The 25,545-nt window shown below is 38.5% G+C and overlaps 2 protein-coding genes across 6 annotated transcripts in view; one reads left to right on the top strand and one right to left on the bottom strand.

The window, feature by feature from the left end:
- Window positions 1-2,751, bottom strand: part of LOC113531112 (RIMS-binding protein 2) — a 101,723-nt gene extending 98,972 nt beyond the window's left edge. For 2 of the 5 annotated variants that reach the window (XM_053230286.1, XM_053230287.1), the window contains exons 1-2: window positions 2,451-2,751; window positions 201-1,261 (exon numbers count right to left, since the gene is read on the bottom strand). In XM_053230286.1, the coding sequence (XP_053086261.1) occupies window positions 201-1,076 (876 nt within the window). In that variant the 5' untranslated portion in view covers window positions 1,077-1,261; window positions 2,451-2,751. The remainder of the gene's footprint in view (window positions 1-200; window positions 1,262-2,450) is intronic. The other 3 variants (XM_053230288.1, XM_053230290.1, XM_053230289.1) reach the window with 3 other exon arrangements.
- Window positions 2,752-9,419: 6,668 nt separating this feature from the next.
- LOC113531451 (scavenger receptor cysteine-rich domain-containing group B protein) lies at window positions 9,420-24,775 on the top strand. The gene is made up of 12 exons (XM_034300658.2): window positions 9,420-10,121; window positions 13,498-13,666; window positions 14,270-14,299; window positions 15,577-15,612; window positions 17,089-17,391; window positions 17,615-17,686; window positions 18,136-18,453; window positions 18,748-18,825; window positions 19,620-19,688; window positions 19,948-20,262; window positions 21,915-21,992; window positions 22,672-24,775. The coding sequence occupies exons 2-12, from the start codon at window positions 13,528-13,530 to the stop codon at window positions 22,986-22,988; spliced, it is 1,755 nt and encodes a 584-aa protein (XP_034156549.2). The 5' UTR covers window positions 9,420-10,121; window positions 13,498-13,527; the 3' UTR covers window positions 22,989-24,775.
- The last annotated feature ends 770 nt before the right edge of the window (window positions 24,776-25,545 follow it).

Genomic DNA, 25,545 nt, shown 5'->3' with positions numbered 1-25,545 from the left:
ACCACATTCTGGCTCCTTGCTTTGTTTCCACTGTGTTTTTTTTAAAGTTTAATTGGAAATGGAGTCCACTGATGCACCAGTGTATCTGGTTTCATGAACAACACAAAAACTCCCCACACACAGCATCTCACAGCAAGACACGCTCTTGTTGCTAAGTAACCTGCCTTTCAAAAAAAAGCAGGCAGAATAGCAGAACTTACCGTGTCTTCCATGTTGTCTTCTGAACATCTGGAGGGAGACAACTTTTCCAGAGATGGTCCAGAACTCTGGAGTTCCCAACCCACATCAGGTAAAGTCTGATAAAGATCTCCCTTGTTGGTATTTTCTTCCACTAGAGAAGAACTGAGAGGGCTTTTCCCAGTATTCTCCTTTTCAAATGAGCTTTCCAACCCCTGTTTGCTCTTTTTCATAGGTGGACACTTCCGAGAATCTGTGTAGTAATGGCTGACGAAATGCTTTCTCTCCTTGAAGGACTCTGGGATATCCTTGCTCCTAGAGATCTTTGACCTCCAGCTAAGGGCCTTAGCTGGACCTTTTGTAACTTTGTCCTCTTTCTCTTCTACTGCTAGTGAAGGATGCCCATGTACTTCTAGCAAGTGGCACAGGAAGTAGCTCTTCTCCAGCTCCACTTCCTCCCAGAGGCACTGCAGAAGCCCGGCCTGCTCTTTGTCTGCTTCCCCATGGAGAGCCCTCAGCAGCTCCTCCAGTTTACGGTAGGTTGCCCCATTGCCTTTACACCCTGAATCAATTCCTGTCCACTTCTTGCCTGCTTTCGCTGTCCTGTCTGGTCTTACAGTGCCAGCGATCTCATCGGCCAGCCTTTGGCGCAGTTCACCAGCCTGCTTGAGGTTAGTGTGGTCAAGGTGCTGGTGCTCCAACCCGGTCCAGGGCAGCTCCAGGGCCTTTTCCTTCTGATGTCCAGGACCAAGAACAGGTTGGGATGGGGTTTGAAGTCTGTTGTGGCAAGACGAGACTTTCTTGGACTCCTTTTTCGAAAGTGAAGAACTCCTTGATTGCAGGATTGCTTTTTTGGAGAAGAGATATTGGTGGTTACTGTCAACTTCATCCTTGCCCATAGTGATGTGATATTATTTTTATGGAGGAAGAAGAGACAGAGAGAAAAAAAGGCCTGGTCAGGCCAGGGTTGGAGGCATGCACTAGGGAAGGATGAATGTTGAAGATATGCAATGGTGAAGAAATGCATTTATGCAGGATATCGGTGGTCACAAGCATGCATTGCAAAATCTACTCCATATGGCCACTGAAATGAGCAAAGATGAGCACAGGTGAGAATTCCATGCAGAAATGAAATTAATAAAATTAATTCAGACAATACAGTCAGGAGGTCAAGCGAGGTTTTACAGAGAATGTCGGAGAGTGTTCAGTGAGTAATACTGAGTAATCACGCTTCCTGTAAATGAAAAAGCCATTACTGAAAAGAGGCCAGGAAGCTGTTTCCATTCTTTCTGCTTTAGCAAGCTGTAATGTTCACACTAATGTTCTCAGTTAGACACTGTAACTGGGACCAACACCTAGTCTGCAATGACTTTTATTAAAGAACCCCTGACATGTCAAAAATGTAAAACTGTTTAGTGAAATGATTACTTGTTATTTTAATATCGGAGAAACTACTAAACTACATCTTTACCCTCATTAATAACATTAGGACCTATGTATATACTATGTACCCATAGTCTTATTTTGTGAGATCAAACCTGGCACTTATGTAATAATCCTGATATCACATTTATACATGGTTTGTGATACTTGATCTGTGATAAATTTGACTAAAACATGAAACTATACATGCAAAAGGAGTTAATAAATTAAAATAGTGTCTTTGATTTCAGCTTTACTTTTTAGGAGTAGGTTTTATTATATTATATTATGTTATATTATATTGGTTTTATCACCAAAATTTGAATGTTACATCAGGTTTGAACTTGTTACTTGTCACTGAAGTTAATTAAATTAGTCATAAAAGTCATAATTCAAATTCAGTTGCCTTTGCAACATTTCATCCCCTCTTATCTCTTACCCCTTATCCAGACCGTTATACTGCACATCAAACATTTATTTTTCCTACCCGTATTCAGACAAGTCCCGCCTCCTGCATGCTCATTGGCCAGCATTATCACATTGTCCAATTGACGAGCTGTTTGAGAGGACGAACTGGGAGCCAAACCTTCACACGAAGCGGGATTCGTTGGAATTGTAAGGATATAGTCGGAATACGGGTAGGACAAAAACAACGCTCAGGTTTCCGCGACTCTTAAATGTACACAGCACTTAAATGTACAACGCCGAAGTTGAGACGCAACCTGTTTACAGTTTAGTAGCTATCAGCATTCAGGTGGATGTCTTCATTTTACGCCATTAGTTTTCGCAGGTGGTGTTTATTGTGTTTAATGCATTTGCAGCTAAAACATGAGCACTGAACACACGCTTACCTCTGACACAACGTCCTGCAGCTCCTTCACTTATTCCCCGCGGATTAAGGGTTTATATCAATGCGCCACAACCCGGATAAGACGTACAGCGACGAAGCAGTGTCATGTTTGTGTGTTTTGTTTTCGTTGCACAATCCCGGACTGAATCCACAAAAACACCAGTTGCTTCCAGCTGAAGCCAAACGTCCGGCTCCTGAAAATCCTCAACGTGAAAGCGGCCCGTTAGCGACCTGAGCAGAGCCGCATTAATGATACTGCAGTGACATCTAGTGGTCATTACCCGGTACTGCATGGCGCATTATTCACTCAGATCACACGCCACTTATTCTTTCTTCACCTTATCAGGTGCAGGTTTATTTTAGAGCTATCAGGTGTGTCAGTTCACTATACTAGATTCTGGGAGCACTTCACAAAAGTACCATTGTTCGTAGTAATACAACCTAACCAGTAAGTAAATAAGTATTTAGGTAAATGGGTAAATAAGTAGGTAGGTAAGGAAGTAAATAAATACATAAATAGGTAAGTAAGTAGGTAAATGAGTAAACAAGTAAGTAAGTAAGTATTGTAGGTAGATGAGTAAGTAAGCAAGTAAGTAAGTACATAAATATGTAAGTAGGTAGGTAAGTAAGTAAGTAAGTAGTTATGTAAATAGGTAAATAAGTAGGTAGGTAAGTAAGTAGACAAGTAAATAAGTAGACAAGTAAATAAGTAGGTAGGTAAATGAGTAAATAAGTAGACAGGTAAGTAAGTAAGTAACTATATAAGTAAGTATTGTAGATAGATAAGTAAGTAAGTAAATACATAAATAGATAAGTAGGTAGGTAAATGAGTAAATAAGTAGGTAGGCAAGTAAGTGAGTAAGTAAGCAGTTGGGTAAGTAGGTAGATAAGTATGTAAATAAATAGATAGGTGAATAAGTAACCAAGTAAATAAGTCAGTAAGTGAGTAAGTAGTTAGATAAATAGGTAAATAAGTAGGTAGGTAAGAAAGTAAGTAAGTATTGAAGGTAGATAAGTAAGTAAGCAAGTAAGTAGGTAAGTAAATGAGTAAATAAGTAGGTAGGTAAGTAAGTTGGTACATAGGTAGGCAAGTAAGTGAGTAAGTAAGCAGTCAGGTAAGTAGGTACATAAGTATGTAAATAAATAGATAGGTGAATAAATAGATAGGTAAATAAATAAGCAAGTAAGTGGTTAAATAAGTAGGCAAGTAAGTAATTAGGTAATTAGGTAGATAAGTAAGCAAATAAGTAGATGTGGTTTCAAACAACAGAGATTTTAAATAATATTTTCTTCATTAAATTGCTTGAAATGGAAATGCCCAACAACCACAGCTTGAATCTGGTATTATGAGACTGACATAGCCATGTTATAAGTATTTTATGAGCAATCAGGTGTGTCAGTTTATTATACTAGGAAACAGATTCAGGGAGTGCTGCAGACCTATAACATTGTTGACAGTATTACAAACTAGTGGTGGAATAGTAAGTAAGTAAGAATGTAAGCAAGCAAGCAAATAAATATTATTTTCTGTGGCTATCAAAAATTGCCATGTGACAAACTGTCATGACATCAAACATTATGACGGCTATCGTTGCAATTACTGGTAATGGATATCATGTACATATCATGAACTTGAAAAGTCAGGGCAACCCGTGACGCATATATGATATGATTATGTCTGTCACATGATGCAAGAAAAATGTTAAACTTTAGTTCAGTGTTTGAGAGGTTTTAGGAATACAATCACTTCACTCTTAATTACAGTGAAATTCTTTTTGCTTGTAAGTGTGAGAACAGAATTCTCAGTTATTAAATTTGTTTGAATAAATAATATTTATAATATATATTATAAATATAACTTGGTACTCTTTCCTTGCACCTATTCTCAGCCCAGGCTATAAGGATGGTTAAAAAAAGGACACAAGAATCATGTCAGAAGTGTTACTTACAAACTATTTTCACTGTTTTCTACACTGACCTTTTTAACTGAATGTTGCAATTCCATTTTTGCACTCCATTCTGGATTATGTCCTACATACAACTGCCCTCTCGGCAATACACATATTACAGAATTCAGTAGGGAACACTAGTGTCATGTGAGGAAAACTTTTTGCGTCATAGGTGCCCCAGATTCTCCTGGGATGGATTTGTGAAGAGGAAGGGACATAAGTCAGTGGACTAAGGTGTTTCATTTACACTGGCTTCAAGACTGTGGCACCTTTTCTAACCTAAGCTAGAAGAGGAAAGGTACATGACAATAATAGGATGCTTAGCTTAGTAGAATTCTTCAGATTGGCAATTTGCCCATTTTGATCCATTGTAATAAGAAAAGCAGAAACTAGTTAAAAATAATCTGATTTTTTTCTTAAACCAAATGTAACCATGTCTAAATTATTATTTCTTCATCCAACTGAACCAAGAGAAACTGCAGGGGTTTTTAACATTTTCATGGATGGAAAGTTTATTCTTATGAGCTTATTTATTAAACTAATTATCTATGCATGAAAAAACATACAGTTTTCGCACAGGTTTTTTTTATAATGCATTTCCTTCACACTATCTCTCGCTGCAGTACCACAAAGTGCAGTTGTGAATCAATACTGTGTGTGGACAACACACATGAATCCGGCACAGCGCATTCCTGATTGTCCCTAGCTAAAGAAAAAGGATAAATTAATGTAAGTAGAGCTATCTGCTAATAAATCCTACTTCAACTCAATGTTCGATGTTATAAGAAGTGTAATAGAATAATTTAGCAAAGAACAACCAACAAGCGTCGTTTAATATAGTTACAACTCATCGTATATAGTATCTCGTTCACAGGGACTTGTATGGTGGATGCTCCACATAATCGAAGCCTAATAATAAATAAATTTAAAATGGGTTGTAATTTAAAGTGAAAAAAAAATATAGCAGTGATCCAAAGGTGTTCCAACACAAAGTCTTTGTAAGAAAAGCATTACTGTTAACAAATAATTAGGGTAAAAATCTGAGGTTACTAGGACATACAGGATAATTCTTCATAGTTCATATTGTTTATTGTGTAAAACTGAACTACATTGGTGCTGTTAATGATTGTACCTTTTTAAACCTAAGGAAAAAACAAAAGGTGTCTAAGAGTCTTCTGGATGGAATGTTTGTCTGGTGTGTATACGAGTACTGCATCTGAAATAAAAATAAAAGTGTAGTGAAAAAGTAAAGCTAAAACACATTGTCTTTTCCAGTGTTCTGCATGAAAAGGAGTTCTACAGATCTCCTCCTGTATCATGACTAGGGAGATGTCTTTAATGCAGATGTCTTTGTCTTTAATTCTGTTTTTGTTCAGCTCTGTGATTTATAACTGGTCATAAATGCATTACTTGTCAGTGCAGAATAGCTTTCTCTCAGAGTAAAATGGGACTATCAGAAAAGTTTATAAAAATGCAAGCTGATTTTACAAATAAAAACTATGTCACTTTCATGCAGATGCCACCAAAACCCATTTAATCAAGTCATAACCCACTTCTGATAGAGACGTAGAGGAGAGTGTCGCTGGAGAGATAGATATCGGACAGGGACAATGGTGACTGGCATATTGATCTCTCTGAGAGCGTGTTACATAAAGCATCTACCATATTGTCATGTGTTAGTGTGCAAACACTCACTATTTAATGCTAACCTTAATTAATAGTAGCAGAATATAAGAAGGGGGACTGAAAGTGTTGTGAGAAGAGGAAAGCTTTGATGTTTGAAGGAGATGAAGGTGAAACTCTTGGAAATACTGAGGTAGGACACTTAAAACTTGTAAAGCCATCACACTGATACACTCATTAGAGTACAATGGGCAATTCATTGCTATATTGCTATTGATGCAATTATCTCATTAGTTATCTCTGACTATACTACACCATTTGGTATCACACAGAGGAGGATATAGGGTTTCAGGGTTGAGGGTCAGAACTTGGGAACAGCAAGGACCTCAGTATGATAAATCCTTAATAGGTACTGTATATCCCCCATTTGTGGAAATTTCTCTTTAAGGGTGCAAATAATTCTGGATTTTAGTGTGCATATGATTTAAAAAATTTAGCTCACAGGAACAGAAATAGGAACCATATGAAGATGTACTTTAAACAAAAGTAATAGTAATTTATAAGTAATGGAGTACCTGGAGCACTTGGCTACTAGCGTGTCTTATTTAACACATAAAAAGCTGGATAGTGCACATTCACAAGAGATAAACTAGAGGCAACATGTTACCTTTTAATGTGAATAAGAGTTGCAAATTGCCCTGGTAATCAATATGCCATTCTCTCCTCCTGGCTCCCTCTTGCTCCTTCCTGGTTCCTGATGACCTCCTTTTGCTAGCAATCATTCTACGAAGCCCAGGGGTTTAAAGCTCATGTTACACTGAGTATATGATGAATGCCCCTTCTTTAACCAACAAAAGTAATCATCATTATCTCACAGCTTATTGGGGGAGCTAATGAGTGGGTGGCTTCCATTATTTCAATAATGGAAGGCAGAAACACTGATATCAACAACATAGAAGGTTTTATTAACTTTCCCTGTGCCAAATTTAACCCAAGACTTAATTCTTAGGCTCCTAGTCTTAGATGGGAGTGATGATGTGGTGTCAGACTGTGATCGCCAGGGTAAAGTACATACTACGAGCAGTAGATTTTCTTCCTGTTGGTCCAGTCTTTAGCCACTGCATCTGTCCTCTCCAGTCCCTCAGCCTACATTCCTAACAAATCCTGTCCTTCAGTAAGTGTTTGTCCCTAAACTTGTGTTTAATTTCAACCTAAAATGATTTCCTTTCTTATTCATGACAAAGCACTGTATCATCTTCCTAATTTCAGTGTCACCACGCAATTAGACATGATTCAGTTTTCTCATTCCTTTTGTTTATTCTATCATTTTTCAGATCAGTCTTTTTTTATGTAACTCACTTTCTGCCAACGAGAACCTGAAACAAACAGTGAGTGTGAGAAAGAAACAGAGGAAGAGAAAGGGGGACAGAGAAAAAAAGAAAGCTCCAGTCATCTTTACCACTCCAGACCACTGGAATTATGGGAGAGAAGGAGTGAAATGGATGGACGGGAAGGTGCCACAAACTGTATAAGTATATGATCACATAAATAGACATCTCCACTGCAGTACTGATAGATATAATAAGAGTCAAATTTAGAAGGAGAACTGACCTTGACCTTTGTCAGCTGTCAAACCATAGGCCATTACCTAATCTCCCCTTAATCTCTGGAATTCTAAAAAAAGGTTGTAGCTCAACAGCTGAGCTGATACTTGCATAGGAATCATATACATGAAAACTTTCAGTCGGTACTGAATGTGTACTGGTTAAAGTAGTAAATGACTTACTACTGGCCTCTGATCAGGGTCATGTCCTCTTGTTTGTATTACTTGGGTTTAGTGCTGCTTTTAATACCATAAATCATATTATTATGAATATTCATAGTCTATTCATAGTTTATATATGAAAAACAACAACAACAAAAATTGGCCTTAAGGGAATGGCTCAGATCTTATCTGTCCATTATCAGTTTGTAAATGTTAATGGTGACTTCTCTATCAGTACAAAAGAAAAATTTGGTGTTCCGCAAGGCTTTGTTGTAGGGCTACTTTTTTTTTTGTTGTTGTTGGTTTTTTTTGTATATGCTCTAGGTACTATTATTCAGAAACACGGTATTGGTTTCAATTGCTTTGGCTTCAGTTCATCTTTGAGAGATTTAAGAAAGGCGTGTAGATATTTCAGTGTTTGATGGCATTCATGTGAAGCCAAGAGAGAGTTGCAGTAGTCTACTTTTAAGATGACAAGGAAATGAACAAGTCCTGAGTGGCCTCCAGAGAAAAGGTGAGATTCCTCTCTGATGTTGTAAAGGAGTGAGCTACATGTCTAAGAATGGTTAGCAATAAGACAAGATCTTGACTTAGGGATGAATCTCCAAGGATATGTAACTCATTGTCTCAAATTGCAGTATCCTGACCCAAGAATATGAAAAGAACAGAGTGTTTCTCATCAGTTGAGAGCTGTCCTGTCTACTTTGAGCGCCATGAAAATGAGGCTTTTGCACTGTATGGGGACAATGTGTCCTAAAAGCCTTTGCAGTTTGTCTCTCGTGGGTCTTTGGAGACTGCTATCATTGTTGCTCGTGGCTGTGCACTTTTTAATGTTCTTATACGAGATGGTAGTAGCTAAAATGGATACACATTATATATATATGCGCATTTATTTTAAAATATATTTTATATTGCATTTAAAGCCAGAAAATATTCTATTTCTGAATGCCAAATATGGTACGCAGGTAGCAACTAAAACTATAAGAGCTGTAAGAGGTTTCCAGAAACAAAGGACAACCCATGCTGTAGAATTGGTTTGAACATTTGTTATTTGGATTTGTCATTTTACAGTTTGTACTGAATTCAGATAACATGAGATTGAGAAAATAATGAAAAGAAAAATAATATTGCACCACTGCAATTTTCCACTTTAAGATGTTCTGTGTTCTTGATGCTAGCCTTTATGTTGACTTTGTGGATTCACAGGCATTAGTCAGAGGGTGAATGTCACGCTAAAATAAAATTAAATTTAAATCTGACACAGAGAAAGTTTCTTGGTAGGAGAAAAATGTTATAATGGTTCTGGAAGCTGATTAAACACTATATTGATATAGTGTTTATACTATATATGATACAAAACACTTCACTGGTCCACCGATGAACCTATCAAATGTCTTCGAAGTATCAGGTGCACCTATACAGAGCTAACCTAACTTACTACACTCGCAGATAAAAATGTACTATATAGTACCACTGATGTTCAACCTGGAAAAGATAGATGTAGTGGACTGTTAAAACTTATTTAAGGTACATAATTATACCTTAAGACCATCGCTGGACCATAAATGAGTTTTAAATGCACACTACATTGACTTTTCCAGGTGAAAGCTACTTTGAAGATACAAAAGATATGCCTTTATGGGCAACCCAGTGAAAATCAATAGTACAGGTTAGTACCAGTTTTCTGAGAGCATATGTGCCATAAGCATAGGTATGTAAAAACTACATGCATATTATCAGTACACCAACCCACGCCAACAATATCATATCAAATGACACAAAGTTTAACATGCATCATTTTTTTCTTACCACACATTCACACATTTGCACACACATTAGCCATTATTATTGTACACATAAACAGAACAGCACTTCCTGAGAGCAGAGCTTGAAACTAGAGATGCTCAGGTACCAGTGAAGGGTTGGCTTTCAGCTCTCTCTCTCTCTCTCTCTCTTTCTCCTTTTTCTCCCTTCCTTGCTCCTCTTCATTCTTTGTGCTGACAGCGGCAGGGACCAGGTGTCAGGGCATACATTAATATACAAAAGTGATGCCTTTCTCAGGTCTTATGTAAACTGTAGGAGAAAAGCCAAATACTTATAGCCTCGGAGATGAAAGACCCTGTATCAGTGCAGCCGGACGCTGTTTTTTTCCCCCTCTTTCTCTTGCACGAGGTTCTTATGTGTAACTCCAACAGGTGGAAAACTGTCCTGTGAGCTACCAACTATCTGAAATCACAGGACAAAATCTACTGCCTTTTTGGTGGTAAAACTCATATTTTGTGGGGATTATATTATTTGTCTTGTGAGGGCAAGACAAAGCCTGCAATTATCTAAGGTATGTTTCTCATCTTAATGATCTTGTCATAGATATTGTAATTTTTTAGAAATTTTCTTTATGTTTTTGTAGGAAAGCAGGAAACAGCTTTTTAGATTCGCCAAAAATGGACATTCAGCAAACTACTGTGTGAGTTCTGATTAAAAACTTGGCTGATATGGAAGCTTAAATTTGGAAATGATGGAAAGTTTTGTGATCTATGGGAAACTTTTTTTTTTTTTGCATCAGCCATAGTATTCATACACTTTGTTAAATATATAAGACTTCCTATTTTAACTGCGTTTAACTGATAGTAAATTAAATCTTTGTTATAATGGATTGATGCTGGCAGATGCAAGGAAGTGGAAGGTATTTATAAATTCCAGCAAAATTCCAAAATCTTGACAGAGAAAAAGACAGAGATTAAGAGTAAGGGACAGACAAAGAATTGCTTTTTACCCAATAGTTTATTTGTGACTTGTTTTAATAGGCAATTTTTGTGTGCACCTGAGATCTTTCAGCTCAGAGTTGGGAAGAAGAGGAAAGGAAAGGGAGGGGAAGCATGAGCAACACAAAAGGCAACATTATTCCCCTGCGAATCCATGAATGGCGTATTGAAAAACATAACACTGGAGACTAGATTATTTTTCATGCTTCATAACTAGAGTGTTTGTCTGCTGGCTTAGAGTGCTCTATGAGAGCAGCGTTTAAAAAATACAGGGAAAATTAGTGCATGGCAGTGTTAAAAAATCAGCAGGCCCTAATTGCAGGGAAAAGAAGCCATGTGATTGGATTTTACAAGCAGCTTAAAATGTCCACAGCCAAGTAGCAATGCAGAGAAGTGAGATTCACCGGGAGGAAGTGAGTAGGGTTCAAAAAAGGAGAGGGACTTGGGTTTCGATGAGAGATGCATGCACCTTAAACCTAAAAGTACAGTACTATCATTTCCTGTTTCTGATCTTGTGGTCATCAGGATTTTGCACTTCTGTTGAACGCTTTGAAGGCACCTGATTCAGTTCATCACCTAATCACGTAGTGCCTGAGCTGGACACTCAGTAGCTAATGATAGTGACTTGAATGTTGAGTGTTCAAATCACAGAACTGTCAGAGAAACAAATGTAGCTAAGGAGAAGCATTGGTGAATTTAAACTTAAGTTGTGGGTTAAGTGGAATTAGTAGAATGCTATTTCCCAAAGCTGCATTTCCTGGTGAAATAATGTAATTTATACATAATGTATTTTATAACTCTGGTAGTGAACTATTATTTTTGTGCTGTGTTGGTTTTGGAATTGGTCAGCTTTTACTGCTGCAGAAATTCTTTTAATGATTCATTCATCTTTAGTAACTGCTTTATCCTCATCTGGGTAGTGGTGGATCTAGAACCTATTCCAGGGAAAACTGGGCATGAGGCAGGAATATACTCTGAAGAGCATGCCTGTCCTTTCACACACTCATTCACAAATAGGGACAATTTAGGGACACCAATATGCCTATATAAATTAATGTTTTTGGAAGGTGGAAGGAAACCAGACAACCCAGAGGAACCCAAGGGAGAACACACAAAACTCCACACAGATAGTACCCCAAGCTCAGAAACGAAGTGGGTACCCTGGAGCTACCTGCTGCACCACCATGCCACCAATTTCTTTTAATGTAGGATATAATGTAGGATGTAGGATGGTGAGTGAGTAGCAGATTTACTACCATGCTTTTTTTTTTTTGTTTTTTTTTTGCATGGATGATTTGATTAAAGTACTTTGGGGTTTAGATGTTATGCTTGTTGCATTGCAAAATAGCCTTTGTGTGCCTGGAACTCTGTCTAATAATTATTATAATTATTATATTTACTGTCCTGGAGCAGAAGTATAATGTACAAACCAGCTGTATAATATATGTACAAACCAGCTGTGGACCAGCATAAAAATGTATTCATAAATCAGCAATCAGTGTTAAGGTAATTACTGAAAACAACATTTTGAGGTGTAGTGAGTTCCAGTGAGCATGCATCTGCAGAGCACAGTATTTGTGTATTCGCCTACACAGACTCTTGTGCAGACTTTTCAGGTTTCTTTGAGCCACCACACCCCCCACCCTCATATTATTCCCCCTTGATTACCTCCATCACTGGACACAGGGAGACGAGAGGCGCCCGGCTGGTGTCATCAGCTGCCTAAGCATTCTGGAGAGCCCCAGTGAAAGATTCGCAGGAAGCAGCCCTTAGGTCCCAGAAACAGGCAGCAGAAACAGCTTTTTGTGCCCTCGGCCCCGGAATGTCCACTATCTGCCTGGGCCCAATATCAAATTCTCTGCTCGTCCTGGGATCCTGTGCCCCAGCTTGCAGCTTGCTCACATTCCAGTGGAAGGTCAGGAGGGATTTGGGAAAAACAAAACGGACAAATGAAAAGAAAAAAAAAGTCACATGGATTCATCTTCAGCACGACTGATAGACATGCACGAGCTGTGTAACTGCAGGGTTAGAGGATGTTCTTTGCAAGAGCTTTCAGTGTCAAGTTGCTTCAGAAATGTATGCTTTATATATCTATATATAAGATTTCCAGTATTTTGGGCAAGTATACAATAAACATTTGTGCACACTGTTGCCTGTGAGTACATGAGTTTTCAGGTTGCTAATAGATAAATCTAGAACCACTTAGAACCATCATTGCTCTTAATTAGGTATATGTATATGTATATGTATAGCATGTGAAGCTTAATTTCTCCAGTGCAGCACTTAGGTTTGAATAGCCCTAGATGTGGAGATGTGAATAATTCTTAAAAATGTAAATTCAGACAAAAACATTCACAATCTTTTCCTTGATTTTTCTGTTGAAAACAGAAACATGGGCTCTCAGCATTAAGTCTAATCAATCTTTTGAAATTCATTTATTCATTTATTTATCCAATATTTTATTGTTTATTTAGTTATTCATTGCAAAGCAAATACCCTCAGCCTTCCTCTGGCATGTATTTTTTTTTTTTAAGTTTGCTTAAATATAAGATGGCAGTATGGTGGTGCAGTGTGTAGTGTTGCCACCTCACCAGAGTCCCCGGTTTGATCCGGAGCTCAGGTTACTGTCCGTGTGGAGTTCTGCATGTCACTGAATGTGCATTGTTTGGTGTCGTCTGCAGCTGTTATTGCTAAAACAAAAATATATTTACTTCAAGCCACAGAGTACTATGGACATGATCACTGTACAGTCAAAGCAGAGAGAGCAGTACTGAGGGCCAGCAATATTCTAGACACTGGAGGAACACTGATGTCTTTTGAAAACTGACTGTATTTGAAAGAGAGTTCATAAAAAAACAACAACAAAAAAAAAAAAAACACAATGGTAATGTCCCAACAAGTGTGTGTCCATACGCACGTGTGTGTGTGTGTGTGTTTGTGTGCTTGTAGGTATCCTGGTGGCTCCTTCCTCAGACTGCCATGCGAGGCCAGCGTGTGTCCAATAGTGTGTGCAGGTGCTCGAAAGCCTTCACATGCGTCCTCATCTCTCTACTGGCCTCACTGCTGCTGCTGGCCTTTAACATGCGCCTACCACTCAGTGAATACACAAAACATGCAGGTGTGTGTGTGTGTGTGTGTGTGGGCATGTGTGGATTGCATATAAGCTGAGAAGCAAACTATGTCATCCTTAACAAAACAAAACTGAGAATGGACAGATCATTTCACCACAATTATGTCTTTAAAAAGAGAAAGGCAGAAAGAGGCTATGTGTTTAGCATTAATCCTATGTGAAGCAGACTGAAGATGGAGATTCTTGAAGAGTGGATATCTTTCACAGATCTGCAATTGCGGACCCTAAAGATCTTAAAGCTTTGTCTTCAGCTTCATTGTTAATGCTACTCCAAGTATGTCTCGCTGTAAACTACTGTGAAAGTAGCTTTAGTTAAAACAGTCAGTATCTGTACTTTATCATTTTCTTAAAATGAGATGGAACACAAACAATAGTGCTAGATACACGCAGAAACGAAAGTTGAGCAAATGGACCTCTCTAGACTTGTTACTCAATGATGGAGACATATGAACATATTGTGTGTGTGTGTGTGTGTGTGTGTGGGTGTGTGTATTCGAATATTGATCTTGAAAGTATATTTGAGTTTCTGCACTGAGTTTATGGGCTTTGCCTAATGGGTCTCAGTTTGTCTTGCATTTTTTTCTCTTGCAGATCACAAAGTGATGAGACGATCAGTTCTTAGTAAGTAATTCCCAAAACCATCTTATTACTATTCAATTCACATTAAGAGACTTATCTCATATTTCACATAGTCATTCTATATTGGATACTTCATTAATGAAAATGATTCTCATTCATAGTAACCTAGGTTTAATCTTTTTTTTCATTAATAAAAGTAGAACTGAACAATAAACTAACCTAAATGGACTAAGGCTCTGACAAAAAAGCTTTCTAATGGTGCTCTTGTATAGCACGGAAATTAAACACCAAGGACAGAGTGTCTGTATGGGGAGATGTGAATGTCTTGTCCTTGCATGACAGCATGAAAACAAGGTTTTAAATATAGCAAACCTGTGTTAACTGAAATTGGTCACATAGGAAGCTAAGACAAAGCCAGAGATCCTTATGATTGCAGAACAGAATATTGTATATAAACTAAACTAAACATTCCAATACTTCTTGCATTAGGTAAACATATCCCATTTAAGTTTTACTCCCACACAACCCAAAACAGTTACACTGAGTTTATAGATTTGAAATGTCTTCATATCATATAGACAGCACTTTTCCTAGTTTTACTAAAACTGCAGTTAGATTTTGATATTATTAATTATAAATATTATTATCATACTTAAATTACAGACTTTTGTTTTAAACCAATTCAATTTATGTGGCCCGATTTGGCTTATAATTTATAATGATTTATAATGATAATATCCTATAATAATAACTTTCATTTTTAATGTCCATCACTGTAATGTCAAAAAATTGTGGACTCCTTGGCATTGCTTCCTGCATACCTGGTGTAACACACGGCTTTGTAACACATACAGCAACAATTATAAAAAGGCTAATAGGCTGAACAGAGATTTGACTTTCAGTCATGTCAGCGCAAAGTAGTAACTAGGTACATGCTACATGCATATATCCGGTAAAATATTTAGAAAAAAAAAATCTGCACCAATTTCGATGTTTTGGTACATTTGCAGTTCTGTGGTCCTATAATGGTGTAAAGTGTTTTTATCTTAAATGTTGTACTTCACAGATGAATATTTTAATGTAATCATACTTTGCTGATGTCATGGTGTGCATTGCTATGTATATGTCTGCTCTGTACTGAGTCTAGCTACTAATACAGACTGAGATAAATTGGCTTCCTGTTTCATTGGGTCTAAAATTACAGGAAAATAGATATAGTAGATAGCGAGTACTGTAACTATGGAGGGCCAAGAACCTCCTTTCAACAAATAATTTGACTAAAATCTCTCTCTCTCTCTCTCTCTCTCTCTCTCTCTCAGGCAATAACAACAGGACAGTCTACACCCAGAGTCTATGTGAGCCTATTCTCACGCCTTAATTTCCTCTTCTCTAACACACTTCAGGCAAAGAATACATCTATTAAAAAACAAAGACACACACACATGAAACTGAAAGGGAGGCAGAGAAAGATAGAGAGGAAGGATCACATAAAGATCCAAGGCACAAAAAAAACAGGTCACTTCCCCTTGTTCTCAATTTACATAATCCCCTTTTCCATCACTGTGCCACCTCTCCCTCCCTCTCTCTCTCTCTCTCTCTTTCTCTCTCTCTCTCTCTCTCGCTTTCCCCCCTTCCATCTTATTCATTTCTGGGAGTCATATTTCATATTTAGCCTTATTTTGTGCCTTAAATCAATGAGGATTAGAAGCATTCTTGAGATGAGCTATGATTATATCAGATGCACATAGCTTCCCTCTTGGGTTATTAGTAGCAGACAGTAAGGCACTATAGCATTCATGCCTATAACATGTAGAGTTCATACACAGATGGAAGACACAACCAGGATTATATGATTGATGAGCAGTCTGAGCAGTTTATCTCAAGGTTACCCCAGGTTTTCAGTGAGAGGAATAGCTATAAGCAGGTCAAGACAGGCACTAGCTGGAGTTGGAGAGGAATATAACAATTTTTTGCAGCAGTTCTCCTAAATGACTGTTTATCTCATCTTTTGAAACTTAATAACCTCCTGGACTAACCTGTTGAAAGAGCCCATTTATTATCCAGTTATTCAGCTTAAAATGTGTTATTCAGTTAATACTATGACACAAAACACGACAGGTATGTAGTTACGTGTGTGACAAGTGTAGGTCTAGCCTTGACTGACGCTAAATTAATAACACAAAAAGTTCTGGTGCAACAAAAAAGCATTTGCCCTATCGTCTAGAAGAACTCAAGACTGTGAGTTCGGATCCCAACGATGCCACAGCTATCCATGGCTGTTGCGTTATAGTGGAGAGCTGGCTGGTGGGTGGGAATTGGCCATGATGAAAATTGGAGAAAATGGGAGTTTTTTGGGGGAAAGAAATTAGTACTAATATTTTCCCCCGGAAATTAATTTTATATAATTAGACCTACCAGTCTGATTAAACAGGTCCAGTAAGTAACTAAGTAATGAAACTAAGCATTTTTAGTGCAAATAAACACAAATGAGATGTGCCGTGATGAAACCAAAATGGACAAGTGGCTTACTAAAAAAAAAATAGACCATGGCATAATGGCAGTGAACATTTGTCAGGGGAAAGAAAAGTGTTAAGGAAAGCCCCATGCTTTTTGGGAAGGCCCCCAATTTTCCAGAATTGACTTTATTCTTGGAAAATACAACAAAAATTAAATTCCATGTACGTTATATTTCACTTTCATAATAAACCAAAACACACTAACAATGTTTCTGTCTCTAAAAGTGATTCTTTTCTAAAGAAAGCATTTTCTAAAAAAAAAAAAAAAGCATCTTCTTCTCAAATTTCATTCTCCCCATCCTCCTCAACGTTCAGTGCGGCTGGTGAACGGCAGGAGTCGGTGTGAAGGCCGTGTCGAGGTTCAGCACAATGGTACATGGGGCACGGTATGCGATGATGACTGGGACATGGTGGACGCCAACGTGGTGTGCCGACAGCTGGAGTGTGGTCTGGCTGTTGCAGTCGGAACAAGCTCCCGCTTTGGACAGGGCTCTGGGCCTATCCTGCTCGATAACGTTGACTGCAAAGGGGGAGAGACAGAATTGAGCCAGTGTGGCAATCAAGGCTGGGGCATCCACAACTGCTACCATTATGAGGATGTGGCTGTCACCTGCAAAGGTAAAGCCAAATCAATGGAACTGTTACTTTTCTACATTTCAAGTAGAAAAAAATAACAAAAAATACAATAGTATTTATAAAATAAAATAGTGAACTAGATCACCTAGCTAACAAAATATTTTCAACTGTTTCTTTTTGTTGGTCACATGATGCAGTGAAATGTGAAATGTGAAATGTGATAGGTGATCTATCTATCTATCTATCTATCTATCTATCACTACAGGTAACACTGTGTTAGGGCTTCAAGGACTTTCTGAGGAGCCCAGCACTCCAGCTCGTAGGAACTCTGGTTTATGTAAGTCACTGATAGTTAAAGGAAACTTCATGTTGTGGTGCTAAAGCTCCAGAAAGGATGAGAATGAACATTTTCTTGTGGTGGCACTGTACAGTCTAGTATCAAAAGCCAGACCAACTGCTGAGTCAATGCAATATACATAATTAGTCTTATATGCAACATTGCAACATTTACATGAAAAAAAAAATGGAAAAAGCTTTCATTTTTATATGACCAGTTTGCTACTTCAGAGATTTCTGTATTAAAAATGACTATCATGTTTATTCAGTGTATCCATTATCTGATCTAGGACCAGGTATTGAAGCCATTCCACCAGTCTTTAACATTATACTGTACATTTGCACATTGCCTTGAACTACTGCTATTTGACACTCAAGTTTTAGAAGTGAACCATTGGCTAACAAACTCTTTTTCACAGTCATAAAAACAACTTATATTCCTTCTGACAGCAGGGGATGGTTCAATCCGGTTGGTGGGTGGTTTGGACCGCTGCCAGGGCCGCGTAGAAATCTACTACCGGGGCAGCTGGGGAACAGTGTGTGACGATGACTGGGGCATGCGAGATGCGGCTGTGGTGTGCCAGCAGGTTGGATGTGGCCCTGTCGTCACCTACACCACCAACGCCTACTTTGGCTATGGCAAAGGTCTCATCCTCTTGGACAATGTACACTGCAGTGGCTCAGAGAGCCAACTGGCCACATGCTACAGCCTTGGATGGGGGATTCATAACTGCGGTCATCACGAGGATGCTGGAGTCATCTGCACAAGTAGGTTTAAGTATGCAGTCCACAAGGGCTGGACTAACTAAAATTCCCATACTTTAGACAGAAAGTAAATGTGATTGAATGATCACGGAAAGTGGCAAAGCTGGAGCCAAACATACTCAAAACCTTAAAGTTTGGGGATTTTTACAAGCTTATAGCAAAAGAATTATGCAAAAAATTGTAATAATGAAACACAAAAGACCATCTCTTGTAGCTTCAGCTGGTGACTTCAGAGCTTCTGCCACTTTGCCTATCTCCTTACTTTCTCCCTTTCTCTCTCTCTCTCTCTGCCTACAGGACTGACCACCACCACTGCTCCTCCTGTGAATACAGAGACCCTACACAATGCTTTCTTCCATACTGAGATCCCAGCAGGTATAAATGGCATTTATGTGTGATCTTTACCCACTGGCACATACAGTGGGGTCCAAAAGCCTGAGATCTGAAAATCTGGGAAGGTTTTAGGATTTTGGAAAATGGAGAAAAAAGAAAAGAAAAAGTAAGGAAATGTTCAATATAAATAATATAGAATATATATCTAGGTCTAGATACTATATCTAGGTCACTATTAATTTGTGATATTGATTTTCCTTCAGTCTTATCTCTTCCACTGATGCACATGTTCAGACAACACTCTGATGAATCTGATCTAACATAGATTGCAAGGTTTTACACAAATTTGTAGAGTCCATGCCACTGACATTAAAGCAAAATAGTGACATACCAAATTCTAAGAAATTCTGAAATTCATGTAACCATTCCTATAATATAATTTGTGATTAAAACTTTTGTATTAAATTAAAAGAGAATGCAAAATAGAAGCATTTTTAGTGATCTCAGACTTTTGGATTTCACTGTATATCAGTGTACAGAGAGCCAGGTTACTGTAGCAGCTTGCATTTTCAGTGGATTGAATTAAATATCCCATCTGTTAGCGTACACACATACAAATATGTACTATCATAAAGGCTCACAGACACACACACAGTGCATGCGCATTCACACACCAGCAAGAGTCAGCAAGAAAAGTACTCTTTTGCAGTACCTCTACTAGCTCACAAGTGGGCGATATTTTGCAGAATAGATATGAGACTGTGATCAATACACCACTTTGTGGCCTTTTTTTTCCTTTCTATCTTTGGAATATGTTTTCCATCTGTTTTCTTCAGAGACAGGAATGACTATTCCAGTTACAGAGACAACACCAGCTAATCCAACCACATCCTTTACCACAAAAGGTAACAAACTGCACTGTCACAATATCAAAAGCCTCTATATTTAATTTTAAGGTCCAGCCTGATCAAAATGGCCGTCTTCAGCAATGACTCAACATTGTTTCATGAAATCTGCAAACATTCGGAATTCGCTTCCATACTGAGGTTTTGCTGAGATGTATCACCAAAACATTACACATTTATTACTATAAAGATTACTTATTTTATATAGTAAAAGAACAGACAGAATTCTCTCTTGACATCTCTCCACACCTCCATCCAGAGCAGCCCACCGTCCGTGTAGTGAATGGGAACAGCAGCTGTCAGGGCCGTGTGGAGGTCTTCTACGAAAACATCTGGGGCACAGTGTGTGATGATGAGTGGGATATGGAGAACGCTCAGGTGGTGTGCAGGCAGCTGGGGTGTGGCCCGGCCATGGCGGCCATCTCCCTGGCATACTTTGGCTACGGCTCTGGTCCCATCCTGCTCGACAACGTGGACTGTGAGGGCAATGAGAGGCTGCTGGCTGACTGCTTCAACTTGGGTTGGGGACAGCACAACTGTGGACATCATGAAGATGCTGGAGTCATCTGCTCAAGTAAGTGAGAGACAAAATACAGGTGCAGCCTATAACTAATTGAACACAAAGATGTTGCATTTGAAATGTGAAAGGAAACAGTGACTGTGAGTGCAAAATTTTAACTTAAATTCAAGGGTTAACATAAATATTGAGTAATTGAGGCTACACTGAGCACAGGCTCACCAAAACTGGACAGTTGGAAGACAGCTGAAAAACATCCCCTAGTCTTTTTCCGCTTCAATGTTCAGCGTGTTGGGCATTCTGAGATGCTTTTCTGCTCAGCACAGTTGTAAAAAGTGGTTATTTGAGTTACTCGAAACAGTCTAGCCATTCTTGTCTGACCTCTGTCTTCAACAAGGTGTATCCAACTGCAGAACTGCTGCTCAGCAGAATACATATATATATATATATATATATATATATGTATTCTGCATATATATGTGTGTGTGTGTGTGTGTGTGTGTGTGTTTTGTTTGTTTTCACACCATTCTGTGTAAACTATAGAGAATCCCAGGAGAGCAGCAGTTTCTGAAATATTCAATCTGGCCTGTCTGGCACAAACAACCATGCCACGGTCAAAGTCACTGAGATCAAATTTTCTCTCCATTCTGTTTGATTTGAACATTAACTGACGCTGTTGACCTGTATCTGGAAGGATGTCATTCACTCACTATTCACTCACAGTGTATGCACACACACACACCCTTTTCTTTTACCATACAGTTTCAGTTTCATTTTCAGACTAATGCATAGTCACAGAATCCTACCCCCCACCTCCACTCCTGGACAGCCACTGCAGTCTCTGCTAATTTCATGATTCTTCCCTTCCACTCTTTTTCCTTTTCTCTTTTTAAAACAAAAACATGCCCATACCTTACAGGTTTACTCTTTTATACAGACTGATGCGTCAGAAACATGAGTCAAGAAGTAATGTGCCAAAGCATGCAAAATACAGGGGCCAGTCAGAGAACATCAGCATGAGCTGAGGCCCACAGCAGAAGAATCTCCAGCCGGTTTAGCCACCAATCATGTGCCTAATATACACACATTCAAGTCAACTTAACTGAATAAGGATGAGGAAGAAAAAAATGCATAGCAGAATAAGGTTTTAGGTTATTGTCACAGCCCATGTGGGAGTAGATGGAAAAATGAAACATTGAACTCATGTTATGAAGTTCTAGAGTCAGTTTTACAGTTCTATATTAAGCCTGAGATTATAAGTGATATATATATATATATATATGTTTTAGGTATCCATGGGATTTTATTTATTTTTATTCCAGTAGATTGAGGCTAGTTACTGGAGTCTCCTGGCTTAGAGACTTGGTAACCCTATTTGAATTTTAAATTTTAACTCACTTCCTCTTTATTTTATACAACCTCAGTCTACTTAGTGCTACCCACAGGCAGGTGGCAGGTGGCACAACATTAAAAATATATTTTTTAATTAAATATATTTAAAATATTTTCCTACTTTTTCTTTTTCCACTGATGGGAGTTTGATGGTGTACATATGGCAACACCTGCTAATGTAGTCTAATGCCATCTCTCAGTTCTAGAGATGGAAAATCAGATTTCATTTAGTGAATGCACTCTAAACATGCACTCAGACCAGACCAAACTCAAAGCACACAAGATGGTAGTATAACCTTTTCATTGTTTCTGTTCAGCTTCCCCAGCCTGGGCAGGAACATCAAGAAGCTTTGGAGTGACTGATAGGATCATCACCACTCCCCCACCAGTGGAGGGTAAGGATGGAAATGCATTATGCACATCAGGGCATTTATTCATCTTTGAGCATGTTATTCAGTAACTACCAGGAATTATTTAGTAACTCCAATGAAACCAGTAGGAAAGGTTACAGTGTGCAGTTACTCAGAAAGAGTGAAGGGCATAAATCTGAACCTGGAGTTTAAGATATGACTCAAAATTATATATTTTTTGTTTGTGTTCTAGTTCTATAACCAGTATTTATTTAGCTTTTATCTCTATTCTAATTATCTTCTCTCTTATTCATTCACTCATGTTATTCATATAAATTACATTTTGCTTTACATATTTTATTTGTAGTTCTACTGCCTTTAGATTTTGGTTTAAATTTCTTTCCCTCTCTCCTTTTACTATTACGTGAAGCACTTTAGTTTCCTCCCCTCTTTCTCTCTCAGTAATTTGAGGTTTTGATGTAGACCTTCATCCTGTTGCATTCTGGGGCTGGAGTCTCTTAAGCTAATCTTTAAATCTTCTACTCATTACCTCAGCATTAGTTTTTTTTTCTCCTTTTCTTCAGTAAAAACCCTTTCCAAATCCCTAATACCTCTTGAGTTCCCTAATGTACACTAATTTTTCCCCCTGTTTTTTTCCATTTTTGCATTAGGACAAATGCATTTAATGTACTTAGTGCTTATACCACAACCTCTCTCTCTGTAGGTGCTCTGAGGCTCTCAGGTGGTCCGCACCGCTGCGAGGGCCGAGTAGAGCTGTATCAAAGTGGCACATGGGGCACTGTGTGTGACGATGCCTGGGACCTCCCCGATGCCCAGGTGGTATGCAGGCTGCTGGGCTGCGGTGATGCCATAGCCGCACAGGTGGAGTCCTTCTTTGGACCAGGCGTTGGCAACATTCTCCTGGACAATGTGAAGTGCACAGGCACAGAGCTGTCCCTCCAGCAGTGCTCCCACATACCATGGGACGTGCACAACTGTGACCACTCAGAGGATGCCGGTGTGACGTGCTCACTCACATGACTTCGCCCATCCACAGAAGCCACTCCCCTTCTACCTGTGGTCTACAGAGCAGCGGGGAATGGAGTATGTAGACAACAGGACATGTACATTTTGTAAATATCCACTCACATTGATACGCTGAAGATATAAAAAGCTACTGGATGATCTGAAACCAAAAGAAATGACAAATTATGCTTATATACAGAAATTGGTCAATTTTATTTTATTTATGCACTTTATGAATGTATGAATACCAAATGCGTATAAACTGTATGTACAAATATGACACACCAGATTTTTCCACATTTCTTATGTAAAAGTAATTGATACACAATGGAAATACAAACTGTTATCCCCTATTTTTTTCCTATATACAATATTAAGATATTTAATATGCAAGTATGTTATGCTAGTCATGCTTGCCATTGCATTGTGGAGATGCTGGGACATACATTATTCACATCACTATAAAAGTTTTGGCTAAACCCTAAAATACTCAAAATACGAATAGATGGGTAATCAGAAAGTGTTTTTATATTCTATTAAATAAACAGCTATAAATATTACACCAAAGGTCATCTAGAAAAAGATAACCTGAAAACATATGTCTATAGATATCTAGAATATTTAGATTTAAAAAAAGATATTCTCAGGTTTAAAGATCTCTAATTACATTAAGTAAAAATGATGTAAACATCTCGCAAATTGAGAGCTTCTGTTATCACATGAACGTTCTTTATCCTTATCTAAAGCCACTCAAAGCTGCCCGAGTAGCCAGAGCTGACTGATCGGGGTTCTGGAAGCATAAATTGTTCTGTAAAGCATGTGTGGGCTTTTTTCTTTGTTTTTAGAAGTGATCACATTCATTGCAGGACGTAATGATTCCTAATTTAACATTTGACCGCTGTGACTGGACCATTTTTGAACAACATGGGAAATACGGTGTACGCAACTGGACTTTTTTGTTGCACAGATATTTACAAAATGTTGGGGAATAAAGTATCTCTTGTATTCTATCAGATGCTCTTTTTCAAGGGGAAAAAGCTTCGTGAATAAGACATCTCTAAAATACTTTTTGATAAAACCTACAATAAGACTTTAGATGTTTATTCTACAAACTTGGTGCTTAAAGATATTAAACGTTTCATCACATTTTCGGCACTAGCTTTATGTGTGTATGTTTCCTTTCCTTTCTTCCTTCCTTTCTTTAGGTTCATGGCATTAATGACTTTGTCAGGTTAAGAAGAGGGAGGTCCTGATTATCGACACTCATTATAGGTATCAGGGTGATATGAAAATGAAATTCTGTGCTGGTATTGGATTAGATTTGACATATTCTTTAATATGATTCACTGATGTAGGTGTACAAATTGTATGACGTTGCTTGACAAAGGTGCAGAGCGTCAGCTTGGGTACTAAGAGAATGTCAGTTGGCTCAATATTGGGTATTGGCCAAAACTCAGAGCTCTAATATTGGTATTATAACAAAAATGGAAAAAGTGGGATAAGTGAATTAAGACAAGGCTGGGGTTAGGAATTAAAATATTTGGAATTAATGAGTTGTATTTCATACGCAAATGCATAGCTACTTGCAAGGATAGCAAAACTGTGTGTGTGTGTGTGTGTGTGTGTGTGCTGATAACTACTGCTCTGGTGGTCAGTTCGATTCTTGGCCCAGGCCCTCTTCTTGCTAAGCATTAGGTAGCTGAGAATGGATTCTTCTGGTTTACTGAGATCCTGCAGCCATTTGGCACTTTCTTTCAATACAGCAAAAAATGAAGCACCTCATCCTCAAAACAGCTGCTCACTGGTGCATCATGGTGTGGTGAGATGGGACAAAGAGATGGAGTGGGAGTGACAGACAGATGGAGTGAGAGGCACGGTGAGACAGAGAGATGGGGGGAGCAGAGAGAGAGAGAGAGAGAGAGAGAGAGAGAGAGAAGGGTGTGGACTAGACAGAAAGAGGCAGGGAAGGAGACAGCAGAGAGACCAGATCTCCCAGCATTCCCACTGCAATGCAATAAACCAAAATGTACAGCAGGTTAGTCTGCTAGTGTATTGAACGTCACTTTCGTTCAGAAAAGAATATCTTGACATTTCCTTTATATACGCATGCATACAGCATCTATATATACATAACCACACCCTACGTGCTATATAGCGCACTAGTTAGGGAGTTTTGCCGTTTCATAAACCATGCTTGAACACATGGGGTGGAATAGTCTGTGCTGAAATCCCACAATGCTCTGCATTATGTGATGTCTAAGTGATGTAGCCTAGGGGATGAAAAGCTCCCATAATGTACTTTGCAGTTTGTAGGGAATAAGTGAATAGGACTCTGCACATTTACCATAAACTGTATCTTATACACTACAGTCTATAATGTTTAAACATTGCCTACAGTTAAGATTTTAGCGATTTTTAGGGTACGTATGTTTTAAAAGGACTGTCAAAAGGTTCATACTACATTTCCCTATACTCCCAGCTCCTAATTTTAAGCTTAACATCGATTCGCCGAATGCCCATACCGCGCACGCCCACTTGCCCATATAAGGATTGTTACCTCACCAAACAGGAC

This window comes from Pangasianodon hypophthalmus, chromosome 27 (assembly GCF_027358585.1).
Source record: "Pangasianodon hypophthalmus isolate fPanHyp1 chromosome 27, fPanHyp1.pri, whole genome shotgun sequence".
Classification (NCBI taxonomy): Eukaryota; Metazoa; Chordata; class Actinopteri; order Siluriformes; family Pangasiidae; genus Pangasianodon; species Pangasianodon hypophthalmus.
Note: the sequence above shows the minus strand (reverse complement) of the source record. Positions and strands in the feature narration are given on the sequence as shown.